The 13,855-nt window shown below is 36.9% G+C and overlaps 1 protein-coding gene across 1 annotated transcript in view; it reads right to left on the reverse strand.

Moving 5' to 3' along the window:
- The window catches only part of XRCC5 (X-ray repair cross complementing 5), a 49,716-nt gene that overhangs the window by 33,154 nt on the left and 2,707 nt on the right, over positions 1 to 13,855 (reverse strand). The window contains exons 3-9 of the mRNA XM_036386997.1: positions 13,637 to 13,820; positions 11,898 to 11,946; positions 10,226 to 10,348; positions 7,402 to 7,590; positions 4,348 to 4,462; positions 2,577 to 2,715; positions 411 to 523 (exon numbers count right to left, since the gene is read on the reverse strand). Of these exons, the coding sequence (XP_036242890.1) occupies positions 411 to 523; positions 2,577 to 2,715; positions 4,348 to 4,462; positions 7,402 to 7,590; positions 10,226 to 10,348; positions 11,898 to 11,946; positions 13,637 to 13,820 (912 nt within the window). The remainder of the gene's footprint in view (positions 1 to 410; positions 524 to 2,576; positions 2,716 to 4,347; positions 4,463 to 7,401; positions 7,591 to 10,225; positions 10,349 to 11,897; positions 11,947 to 13,636; positions 13,821 to 13,855) is intronic.

The following is a 13,855-nucleotide window of genomic DNA, read 5'->3' on the forward strand; positions in this document are numbered from 1 at the left end:
ATCACTTTAACATTGAGGGAGAAGCTTCTGTTAAGAAGCAGCCATACTCTTGGCTGGACAAAGCCCAGAAAGGCTGCAGTCTGAGCTGAACAGAAGACAGACTATTAAAGTCTGTGAGATGAAATGAGACCACAATACCTCTGTCTCCTCTTTGCAGAGATCTGAGTTCAGTGACTCTGGCTTCACTTGAGGGACCAATGACCATACTTATGAGCTTCTTTCCTTCACAAGACCATATATGCTTCCATGTACTAGAATCAGCAAATAAGTCAGCCCTGCATACCTGAGTGGAGATGTCCCATTCCCAATACTGAAATCCAACACAACACCATGACTTCACTGAATTCAAACCAAGATCAAGTGTCTTGAATAACCCAGGAAGCTGAATAGGAAGACATTTAGTATCACACCTGTGAGGATCTAGTGAATCCCAAAACAGAAAAACACTTTCCTTCTGTTTTGTATTTCATTTGCTCTTCATCTTCCTTGGAAAAAGGAACTATATCACTCCCATACCGAAAACCTGGAGAACGAGAGAAGAGCATCTGGTAAGCATATGGGCCTACAATTTTAACACTGAAATTAGCTCTCTGAATATTTTAACAATGCATTCATGCCCCACAGCTACATTCCACACATGCTCATCAAATTACTTTCCCTGTTAACAAAAAAAGCCCAAACACCCATAGACACATTTTGTACTTCACAAAGCACTCCTTGTACATCATTTTATGTAACACAAGTACTCTCAGAGAGTAGGAAAGAAAATAAGGGAACATCTTGCCTAACAAAGTTATGCTCACAGAATAGATTTAAGCAAATCAGAATAGTTTTCAGCAAAGAGATTGCAACACTCTGCAAATGTAATACAAGCAACCTCAAACATACCACAAATCATATCACATGAGGTGACACCAGAAGAGATTCAAAAAATAAAATGTGCTAATAGTAGAAGCAAGGTACACAATGGAAAACCAAAACACTCTTGGTATGCAGAACTGGTCTTTTTATATATTTCTTATTTTACTTCCCATGCCATAGATTACAGGTATATGTCCACAAAATAGGAAGTTCTAATTTCTCAGAGGTATCATCTGCTCCAACTGCTTATTCTCCTATCTCAGCTTCCAATATCCTTCCTGTAATGCTATCACTTTATTATGTTGCCACAGACTAAGGATGATATCCTCAGGTGTGCAGAAAGCAGAAGGAACAGAGATAAATCCTTGGATGAAAAACCTATAAGCAGATACATTTTCCTACAAACTGAAAAGCAAACACACAGAATGAAAGAAATTTCAGTACGAGAGATCATATTTTGTATTTGCAGCAAATTATGACATTTCTCAAAAGATTCACTGAAGTCCAGGAGGCATCAGGAGCTCTTTTAGCATTAGAAATATCATACCACTGACAGGGAGATCTTTTATCTCTTTTGTTTACATTGAACTGCTCACCACTTCTTTTTACTAGTATCCCACAACTACTTACTAACTTAAGCAGTCAGAAGATTAGCTGAGAACAGACGCAAATCCTCCAAAATGCATTCTCTGTAAGAAGTGGATTTTTTTACACAGTTTTGAAGTTGTAAAATGTAACTAGACCATCTTTTAACCATCATTTTTGATTAAAGAAGGTCACATTGTCGTTGGGACTTTATCTGATACTGCTATGAAACACCTATGAATGCTAAAATTGAAATAGATTAAATTAAAAAATACAGCTTATTCTAATTTTCAATTTATGTTATTCATCTGACAGCACTCTCTATTCTGTTATCTGAATAGTTCTGCTCTTTATAGTTAATATACTTGCCCTACTTGTGTGGGATTGAAACAGAAAAGGAAAGGAAAAAAACTAGGAGCAAAATGTATCTATACAATCACAAAAAATGAAACAGATTTGCTTAACTCAATTTTTAAAAGTAAGTACACTATTTCCTGCTGTTTCTGGGGCCTGTAGTCTTCTAAGGAAATTAATCTGCTCAGAAAGAAGCTGCAGGTCATAAAAGGTATGTTGCGTACCACTACTTCAGATTGATCCTGTTATAGTACAGCAAAGCTGGTACTCTTGAACACTAAACCCTCCTTTGATGGCTTCATCTTTCCAAGTGCAGAATAACTAGAGCAGTTGCTCATCTACAAAAAAGCAGCACTATGAAAGCATTCATGTTATCAGTACAAGTGAAGATCTAAAAATGGAGTAGTGGTAGCAGAACTACTCACTACAGAACTGAGATATGGCCTTCCACAGTGTGAAGTTCAGAAAGCTGTAGTGCCTTCTAAGCTCCATCTGTTGTTATTACTATTATTGTTGTTGTTAGTTCTATTATTCTTATTCCCATTGCCCTTATTATTCCTATTATTATTATTCCTACTACTGGCAAAGTAAGATTTTTTTCTAATTATGTGAAAACAAAGTCTCATGTAACAGTCTCTGCTCCACCAGCCTACAGGGCTCACATTCTAAGATCACAGCGAGGCTTCAAGGTATAAAACTAAGAGGCCCTTAGGTGACCTAAGAGTCCAAGCCATTAGCTTCCCTTTGTCTTCAGGGTGCACTTAAAGATGTCATACCTTGAATAGTGTCATCTTTCTGAACCTCTGTCTCATCATCATCATTCAAGCAGTAAACAGTTTCTTTTTGCACATCCTCTTTTCTGAGGGTTTTAGCATCCACAATTGCCCAAAGTTTTTTCACCCTCTCTTCTGTGACCTTGGTATCAGAATTCAAAGAAAAGGAATGTTTAACATTTCAGTGGGATCCAGAGTACTTACCAGAACACACAAAAAATCCTTAGCCTGAGTGCTGCATTGTTTTGCCAACAAAAAACTAATAAAGACTGTCAAATAATGCATCTCTGGATGCTACCATGTGCTTTCAGCACTGCTTCATCTGCATGAGACCTAACACACGAACTGTAGCATATTGACAGCATACTTGTCCTGGTTTTTCATTAAACCTGTAGGTTAAGCCATTTGTGGAAGTCTGAGTCACAGTATGGCATGTAACTTGCTTGCTATGCAATTTACTACCTCCAAATGTATAAATACTTTTGACAAAGCATTAAGAAATATGTTAAAGATACAGTAAGACTCAATGTTCACTCAGTTTGCTTGGCCAAGTTTTCCATCAGACTTACTACACTGCAGGATAAAAATACCTTATATTACTGCAACTTCCCCAAAAGGCAAAAAGATCCCAGTTACATTATGGGACTTGAGAGGGAAAGAAGGAATAAGTATTTACAATGACTGAATGTTTCCCAACTACAGGGAAATAAAACTGCTTTCTTTTCTCTCTGTTTAAGTGAAATTGATGGTAGAGCTAGTACATGTGAAGAAAAATGTAGAGCTGAGCAGAAACCAGTAAAGGCAGAAAAGAGCATGTCAGTATGATATACATACATACGTACGTACATACATATGACCTCAGGCCAGTCACTCAGTTCATGTTGCTTATTCTCCCAAACTTACTTTATTTTGTGTGTAAACATCTTTGGGAGGGGACTCTTTCTGTCTATTTGCACTGGTCTGGCACAATAGCCTAATAAAAAAAATTATTAACTATAAACAGAAAGATGATGCCTTTCAAGGCTAGTATACCCAGCTCTCAGACTTCAGATATATTTCATCTTCATAATATCAGGCTCAGTCTCATGTTGAAACAGCAAACCAATTAAACTCCATCTCACCAGATCCATCAATATTGCCACACTACACAGTTACCTATTAACTATTCTATAACTAGAAATTTGCACATTTGCTGCTTTAAACACACTTTTTCCTAGGACTGATTAAAGGAACCATATCAACTGTAAGAAACAGAGTAGGGCCAAGCTCTGCCAAACAGTACAAACAGGCTGAAAGAAACAGACCTTTTATTCCAAGTCTGAAATAACAACAGATGTGATTTGAAACAATGGCTGGTAAAACATTTACACCCACCATTTTACGCACACATGTCCAAAATTCCTCTCGTGCCTAGGGCTTAGAAATTATATATAAAGTCTCACATATCACTGATGCTGAATGTAAATCTTCAATCACAGCATTCTTAATCAGGGTCATCAACTCCAATACCACTAAGTGCCAGAGCAGACAACAATTACTCTTATTTCTGTACCGTATGAATTTTAGTTATTTAATGTGTATGGTGAAGTTAAAGTTGCTGTGGGAACCAGAATTTTAGATGTACTGGCTTCTAACCAAACAAAAATCTCTATCGTAATTATCTGGATGTTGTTTTATCTTTATTTTCTCAGCTTTAAGAGAAAAAAAACCCAACATGTAGTGGCACCTAACTTGCTGCCAAAGTGCACTAGAACATATGATTTTACACACTTACTGATTTGTAGGCCACAATCCTTATAGACAAATTAGGACCAATAGTGAGCTGGCAGGGCCAAGGCATAGGCTTCCTTTCCATTTTCTTAAACATTGAAAGGCGTTCCAGGCTCTCTCTAAATGAAGGAATCAGGAAAACAGCAATGAATTCTGGTGAACTGTAATAAAGTATTATAGACAATACACTCTCCTTAAGGAAATGCAGGGGTCCAAACTGTTCCAGCTTAGATTGCATAAAGCAAATAAGCTGGATCAATAATCTTACCACTACCCACTGTCAGAAAAGAGAATGACAAAAAGAAGTGGTACAGTAGATTATCCCCATCCTGAGCCTTTATGATGGTGTGACACTAGGGCTTAAAGGCACTGTGTTAGGTCTAGTGATAAAACCACACAATTGCTTCTTAAGCATTTTCCATTTTTCTGTGCTCATTCAATTAGGGCATGTAGCAAGCTGAACAACACAAATTAGAAAAGGCTCTCTAAGAGGTAAAATGCTTTCTATAGGGAAGCTAAAGAAATAAAGAATCCAGTTTCAATTAACAGGATTTTGTTTATGTAGAAATTAACTTTTGACACTTTTTTAATACAGTACTAGTGAACTCATTAATTTAAGGGCATTCTGTCATAGTGAAAGAAGTTACTTCAACTATTTCTAGCCTAAACAGCAGATATACAAGTTAAAAAAAAAAAAAAAAACACAAAAAAAAGGAACTGTAATGAATTTATACTAAAGTGTTAACTTAATTGCACAACTTTTAGCAATGGAGTCCAAAATTAACAACTCACAGTAATTTATAATATATCATTGTGAATTCAAATAGGCTTGCCCCCCTAAATAGCTTTCAACTAATACAAACTGTATTGGTAATTTGGCTCTAAAACTCCAACACAGAAAAAGCTCTCAATTTTTTTTTTTTTAATTGCATGATAAAGCAAAGATAAAACAAAGCTGAACTACTCCTTTTCACATTATGATAAAACCTGGAATCCACCACTCTCTTGATTAAAGCACTTGTCTGGCAGAAATCAAGATCAACTCCTAAAATTATCAGTAGAGAATTCAACTTGGCATTCTACTTTTCAGGTTTCCTAGTATGAACAGGGTTGGTTTTTTTAAATTCTAAATGCACAATGAAAGGCAAAAACACACTGAGATTTTTATCTGAGATAAACACTGAATTTCCTTTTTAGTTTTGGGTTTTTTTTTCCCTTAGGGAAAGGAAGATTTTTTTTTTTTGCTAGCAATAAAGACATCAAAACAGAATTTTAAAAAAGAACATGGCACTACATCATTAGGAGTACTGCAACACATACATTCAGGGATGAGCACAAAAATCAAATATGTAAGTGTCAAATGCCTAAAAATGTAATTTAAGCTCAATTTATTATCTCCATTCTTTAATTTCTTATATTTACAGAAGAAAAATGCTGCCTGTAATTAAAGATGACCCAGTCAATAAAACATTTCAGCTTATATTTTATGAACACAACCTTTCTTCTCTGTTCTGCAATCTCTTCCCTCAAAACCCAGAGGCAGCAGAAGTACCTCCTGTCTAAGAGGCCAAGTATCATAACAAAAAAATCACAACAAAACCTCCTCACTCACTTTCCTGGCATGGCTAATTTATTTTTACAAGAGTTGAAATATTTTTACCAGCAGGAATAATTAATCTAGGAAAATGGAGAGTGTTTCTGTGTTGGCCAATTATCATGACAGATTTGCAAAGCTGACTTCTTAAAGCTTGATAAGCAACTTAATTGTATCTAAAACCTCACATACTCTTAAACAACTTTTCCAACTAAAGCTTTAATCTACTAGCCAAATGCCTATTTATCCAGAGATTTTGGATTTCCCCTGAAAGTATGGCACAAAGACAGCTTGTAAAGTAGCAAGAGTCTGTGATAAAAAAAGTATAAAGAGGCCAAGCCACATGGTAGGTTCATGCATATGGATTATCCTAAAGGATAAATGGGCCAGGAAAGATTCTGCTTTTCTGTGCAGTCTTTGAAGCAGTGACAAAGTCTGCTTTTTTCTAGAGCCTCAGACTGCTCTGTTGACTAGTGCAGAACACAGACACAATGACACATGTCTCTTCAGTAATGCACAGTAATGCTCAAGGAGAAGCTTCTCTGGCTGCTGAGGTGCAAAGCTGACCAGCTGAGCTGGGGAAGGGAAGGAAATCCCACAAATAATCTGATGAATTACAGCATACAAACCTACAGGGACGACTCTCATCTAAAAATGATCTTTGATAATGACATTACAGCTGTGCTCTGCTAAGCTTCCTGAAAATCACATTGTCTAAAAGATCACTTTTCATAATTGTAGAACAGAACTACTGAGACAGTAACATCAGAGTATGAAAAGGCATGTAGGTGCATTTTGCCTGTTCCCCAACTAAGACAACATCTATGTAGAAAAGTCTTGGATGTATCATCAGCTACAGTTTCAGAGATACACAAACTTTTATTCTTTCACTGGGAAAACAAGAAGTGAAAAATCATTTTTCAACTCTTGTATTCCTAATGCAAGAAAAATGAAAAATAAAAAAATATATTGTTTGTCACAGTGGCACAGTAGACTGTGATTAAAGAGCAGGATTCAAAAAACAACATTTACTCAAAGAATTCGTGGGAGTTTATCAAACTAGCGAGCTAAAAGTAGTCTGCAACCAAGGAACAAAGGCTAGCATTAAATGCAGATAAAAGCTGAACTACGAAGGCTGAACTATGCCACAAATTCCATCTCTTCTAAAATGTGTTTTTGCAATTACATTTACAGAAATGTTCCCACCAAAATCCTCCAACACTAAAGATTGAAGGAAACTGATTTTTTTTTTTATTTATATACAGATATAGAAAATTAATTTTCCCCTGAAATCTCTAAGCTCTTTTACTTATTCTAAAGCCACTGAATAAACTGTATGAAGGAGACTGAGGGTACAGTAAATCATAAAATTCAGTGACTTGAACTGATTAATTAACTTCATCTTTTGGAGAAGAAATCAGGAAGCATATCTATAGGACAATAACCAGGATTAGCCAAATTTACCTGAAAGTATAAATTTCTTCCAGCCCTCCTTCTTCATCCAAAGTATACATGAGCTTCCTCACCACATCAATACCTTGCTTTTGTTGTTCAGTTAAACCCTTTATTGGAAAAGAGTTTTTGTCCATATGAGCATGTACACTGGCACTTTTATCTCCACTTCCATCATCAACACTCACTGGGAATGGCAGACTAAGAACAAAAGAAGAAGCAGTTAGTTTGACTTTCTTAAGAAAATATCCAAGCAAAACAAAACAAGATGTTCTTAGGATTGACAATTTCTATCTAGCTGCAGACAGATATATAAAGAGTTACAGAACTTGCAAAACAAATTAAGCAATATTTCAAGTCTACTTGGCATTGCTAACATCTTGACCAGAGCGATGCACCAGTTCTGGGTATTGTGCATCAATAAAGACATCCACATATAGGAATAGATTAAACAGTAAAGTCAATGCTGATTAGAAAGCAAGACCCATTAAAAAAGATTGAACAAAATAAAGCCTGTAGAGAAGAGAATTAGAGGGCAAGATAGCCTTAAATAGAAAAAGCTGCTGCAGAGAAGAAGGAAACAATCAGTTCTTTGTATTCTGCCTGCACACCTATCACATCACGGAGTCAGGTCAGATAGTCAAAAACCTGATAAAGGCATTTCAAACCATAATCTCTAAAACCAACTGCCTGAGGAGAGAGAAGAGTCTCATCACTGCAAATCTTTATCAGAAGGTTAGACAAACACTGCTCAGCAATGACAGACATACACCTGACCTAAAGCAGAGGATTGCTCCAGATGACTTGTTAAAGGCTGTTCCAGGCCTGTGACTCTGTATTGGCTCAAAATGCCAGCAAGCAGGACATTCTCTGCAGTGGAGCTATTAGGTATTTCTGGAACAAATGTTATTCTTTGAGATTTTAATAGCTTACAACACTGGGTGAATTTCTGACTGAAGATGACACATTTTTCTTGCACTTCATGATTCAGATTTTAAAATTTAGCCAGGGGTTATAGATAAAATGATTTTACTGTTCTTCAAAATATAGGAGAGTGTTAACTAAATATAACAAACACAGTAGAGAAAAACGTGTAAGATCCTCAACTCTGTGCCCCAGAAAACACCTGCGGATTTTTCATCTGATCCAATTCTGAATGAACCACATGATACCTTTTACCACATTTCTACAAAGTGAAGTAACTTTAGCATTGTATTATGTTTTTTAAAAAGCAGCCTACACATCTCTACCATACTTACACCTCATTAGTCCTCACTAAACTTATCCATGAAGCAACAGATAATAAACAGAGTTAACATTATGCACAACAGTGTCACATAGAGCCAAATTAAAGATCAAGCTTCAGCAAAGTGTTTGGTACCTTTTTAGGAAGCAGATTCCACTGACAAAATATAGAAACTGTATTTTTAAGCTGATATGGCAATATCAAAAAGTTGATAGGTAAAGTTAGGCTACATTCACTATACAGTACCCAGAGACTACTGTGATGAGAAGTATGTAATACCCAACACTACACAGTGCTCAGCATGTGCTTGGCACCTGGAAGCAGGGAGGAAAACCAACTCTCTGCTGCAAGTTACAATCTAGTCTATGATCAGGACAAAAGAGATGCAAGCATAGGTTATAACAAAAGGTTTAGCAAGACTTTTTTTTAAACAAGCATTTTACATTTGTGCAAGTAAAAATCAAATAATCCTTTGCTCCTGTGTGTGGGAGACAGGGTGCAAACCTGCAGCCAATGCTGTAACAGCAACATTTCATTTCTGCTTCATAGACAAGAGAGAAGCAGTTGAATACCAGGGCTCCAAAAGATGTACTCTGACTGGCAGAGGTACTCAGATTCATGGTGATGCACCTCTACTGCCTCCAGTGCCAACAACAGCTCAAGTAAGCCAGGAGGGGCATGTCACACTGGAAGCAGAACTGCTTTTTCTGTGGAGACAGAACCTGATATTTTTGCATCCAGCCTCCCCTAATCAAAGGCAAAGATTTCTTTGTGGAGGATCAGACCATGATTTTCAGTCACATTTCCCTACCTAAGCCCTCTTATCTTCCAGATGGGTTGGCAAATGGCTTAAATTAATTCATTATTAAGTTCACAACATTGTTCCTTACAGAATGCTGGATCTAGGTTGAAAGTACATGGTCAGAAGTAAAACTAGGGCTTTAACTTTCTCCTGTGAAAGTATTTATTATCAACAGCCACATAAAGTTTTGCTTTTAAATAAACTCCTCTAGAAGGCTAACAGTTTCCAGTTGCCATCACACACAGACCTTAACAACACTATTGATTATCTGGATCAATGCCTGTATCTACAGCATGACAATCAAAGGATTCCTGTTCTAACACATAAGACATTGCTTCCATCTTCCAAGCCCATCATTGTGAATACAACCCTTCTCTTCAGACCTGCTCCTCTATTGACACCAGAAACAAGCTATTAATATCTGCAACATGCTCTCATTATTTCTTCCCAGTAATGTCCTTACCTAAAAGGATCTAGGCCATTGCTGTGACAAAATCACTGTTTCTGAGGCTATTTTGGCTTATTGTTTCCTAATTCTAATTCTCTGCTTATATTTTTCTTTTGTCTCCCATTTTACACTTTGGCTCTAAGCTATAAGCTTTAGGGGAGTAGAAGCCATCACCTTAACATTTATTTGCACATTATTTAACCAAGGAGACTTGGCTCGTAAGTGGAATTCAAAGTACGTATAACTGATAGAAGTACTTGCTATTTCAAGATAATAATTAAGAAAGAATAATTTCCCTTTAAAAGATGGCATAGTACATAGCAGCCATCTTCATACTTACAAAAACTGAAGCGAAGTTTCTGTTTTCTTCAAGTTAGCAATGATAATTTCCAGCTGATCCTCACTGACAGGACTGCTAAGGTCTGTAAACAATTCAATGTGTCTCTTCTCATATTTCTTTCCTCTTAAAATAGAGAAAAACATTTACAGATATTGAAAATATTATAAGGCCATTTTAAAATAATTTCCTTACAAAATAGTAACAAAAGTAATATATTTGTAATTACTTTTACCAAAGAAATTTACTTGTAAAATGAAATAAAGCAAATAAACCTATTTGGTAGAAGTTGTTCTATCATAGGTTATATTGTTCATCCTAAGTGTTTACATGAGTCCCCTTTCTCCCTTCTACCTTAAAATTGAGGATTTTAGCCCTGTGACTGTACAAATCACTAACTACACCTAAATGAATGGAAGTCTGCCAATTTTCATCAATGTGGATAAAATGCTAATAAAATACATTAGGCTGTTTATGGATTAGATTGATTATTTCCTTTGCAGCTGTAAGCCTGTTCTTGTGAAAATGCTTTTAAATTACTGTTGCTGGTGGGGGTTCCATTTTAGTAATCTAATTCAGTAGATTCATTGGAGAAGATGGACTTTCAAGACCTACTTAATATACTAAGAAGTGGTAACAGTACAGATCAGGAAGGTTGAATGACAGAACAAATATCAGTTGAACAACGACAGAACAAAATTCAGTTGAAGTGGCTGAATTCAGTTTTGATCTGGATAATCAAACGCAAGAGTGGTTTTCTTGAATTTTTACCCTATAGTATTTTCTCAAATGAAGGCAAACTCCATATCAAAGGGGTTGGTGTATACAAGCTACAACAAAACCCAGTGTTCCATAGCTATTCAAGACTATAATGGCATAAATACAGTAGTTTCCATTCACAACAGTTTTAATCACTAAATGGATACAGCCTTCCACACTGATTACACTTTATTCATGAAAATATAAATTGCATCACCAAGTCCAGTCTTCTGCACTCACAGTTAGATCATATAACCTTTTTAGAAACGTGATCAAACCCTGGTTTGAGTTACCTTCCTTTCCCGGCACCACTACTTCACAGAGTGTTAGAAACACCTTGCCAGCCACAGTGCACTCACTGATAACTTTGTAACACTGATGTCAACATTTTTTCTCAGCTTAAAGAGTGTTTTTTCCTATTGCACCTTTATTTCCACAGCATATTTACAAACAGCCACTTCATCTCCAACAGTCTTTAAATTTCTAGGCTGAACAAATTCACCTTTTTAGTTTTGTTTTCCTTTTTTCTTTCTAAAATGTGCCATCACATTTAAATTCAGTAGCCCTTTCCTAAGCATTTCAACATCCAGATTAACAGTTTTTGAAAGCAGAACACAAGAAATGTGACAGAAAGGGAAGGCTTTGTGCCTTCTATAATGGTAGCAATGCTCTCATGGCACTACTACAGAGTTGCCAGTTGCCTCAGAAAGCTCTCCAATTGTCTGGACAAGTCAGATGTCTCATGAGGATTGTTTAGAGGCAAACTTCTGTGGTGTGCTGTTTATCTTTAATGCTTACTCGGGTTTTTTCTTCAGAAAGCACTTCCCATGTTTATACATACAGTAAACATAAGAGTGACAAGAAAACATCAGTGCAAAGTCAGACTTTTGTATAAGCCCTCAGGTTACATACTCACATTGTTTGTTTCTGAAGCAAGTCCATACACACAATAATAGCATCTAGAACTAGGCAAAATTAAGAAAAATCTCAGAATATGAATCAAGTAACAAATGTTATTTTTTCGTAGAAAACAATTTTACATTTTCACTCCCTCTCAAACACTGACAAACGTGCATTTTAGTTAAGAAATACTCTTTTTGAGATAAAAACTTTTCAAATAACTGATGTGCAAGAGGTTCCTACATATCTTGTGTGTATTGTGATATTGTCTCTGCCCCACCTACCCAATGGAACACTAAAAAGACTACTTCAGATCCCAAAAATCTCAACTGCCAATGAGAGGCTCAAGTCCATGAAGAGGCAATCTAACTTTTAGAATGCTACTCTGAATCCACCAACAAAACTTCAACATATATTATTTTCTCACAGAAGTTTTTCTTTGAACCACCTGCATCTGACAATCTTTTCAGAAAGCACTTCATCACGATGTCCACTGGGAATGTGTGAGCCAGCTGAATGGCTGCACACTTCTGAAACAGCTCTGACTGCCTGGACAGAGCTCACAGCAATCATTTTATGGCCAGAGAGAGACAACACAGGAGACTGAACTGAATGTAAATGAAACACATGAAGGAACGCTATAGAGATTACCCTTTAAAACTCTTCACCTTACATGTAACTAAGAGCAGAACACAGTCAAACATGAATGGCATTCAAACCAGGGAGTAACATTTGGCAATGTTCAAAATACTTCATAAATAAATCAGTCTGATAAACCTCTAATCTGCTTTCTCTGGGGTAGAGGTAGTTTTCTTCACAGGAGCTGACATGGGGCTGTGTCTTGAAATTGTGCTGGAAACAGTGATGATAATATAGGGATGTTGTAGTTGTTGGTGAGCAGTGCTTGCAAAGAGCCAAGGCCTTTTCTGGCTCTTGTACCACCCTGCCAGTGAGGAAGCTGGGGGGGACACAAGAAGTTGAGAGGAGACACAGCAGGGACAGCTGGTCTCAACTGACCAATGGGATATCCCACACCTGGCATCACACTCAACATGTAAAGCTGTCAGGAAGAAGGAGGAAAGGGGGATATTCAGAGTTTGAGTGTTGGTCTTCCCAGGTAACTGTTGAGTCTGATGGAGCCCTGCTCTCCTGGATATGACTGAACACCTACCTGCCCTGGGGAAGCAGTGAATAATTCCTTGTGTGCACAAGGACTCTGCTTGTGTGCACAGCTTTTAACTTCCCTATTAACTTGTCTTTATCTCAACCCACGAGTTTTCTCCCTTTTACCCTTTCAGTTCTCTCCCCATCCAGCTAGTGGAGGAATGAGCAAGTAGCTGCGTGTGGCTGAGTTGCCAGCTGGGCTGAAACCACGACAGTCTGGTTTCTGGAACTTCTGCTGACTTACTTCATAAACAACATTTTTACTAAAAAGCATAAACCAAGTTCTGTAATGCTATTTTAAAAATACATGCCTTATTTGAAGCCTAAAATTATATTACTATCTTTTTTCTCTCTAATTAACAGAAAACTTCATAAAAGCAATGATTCCTTTTAAGGCCAAGGCTACATCTGTTAGCCTAAAAGAACGTCAAAAAGCAGCTAAGTCTGCTTTTGGACAAACTTACAACCACAAATTAGCTTAACTCTGATAGTAGTTAAAACTTGGGAGGCTGAGCCCAATTTCACAACACTGACTTCCTGTCTCCTACGTAACTGAATCAGTTCAAGAAGTGCTCTTCAGCAAAAGGATACAGTCTGCTTGTGCAGAGCCTGCTTTAATCAAATTTTGAATGTCTTCCAGCAGATCAAAATCTGGCAGCATTAGTGATCTATGTACAGTAATGTTTTGGTATTGATCCTCACTGGCAAGGCCATTTCTAGTGCCATTAGTGCCAAACAGAACTACAGCGACTTCATCTTTACTCTCAGCAAAAACCTGTAGATACAGAGAACACAAAACAGGTATAAAAA

Source organism: Molothrus ater, chromosome 7 (assembly GCF_012460135.2).
Source record: "Molothrus ater isolate BHLD 08-10-18 breed brown headed cowbird chromosome 7, BPBGC_Mater_1.1, whole genome shotgun sequence".
NCBI lineage: Eukaryota > Metazoa > Chordata > Aves > Passeriformes > Icteridae > Molothrus > Molothrus ater.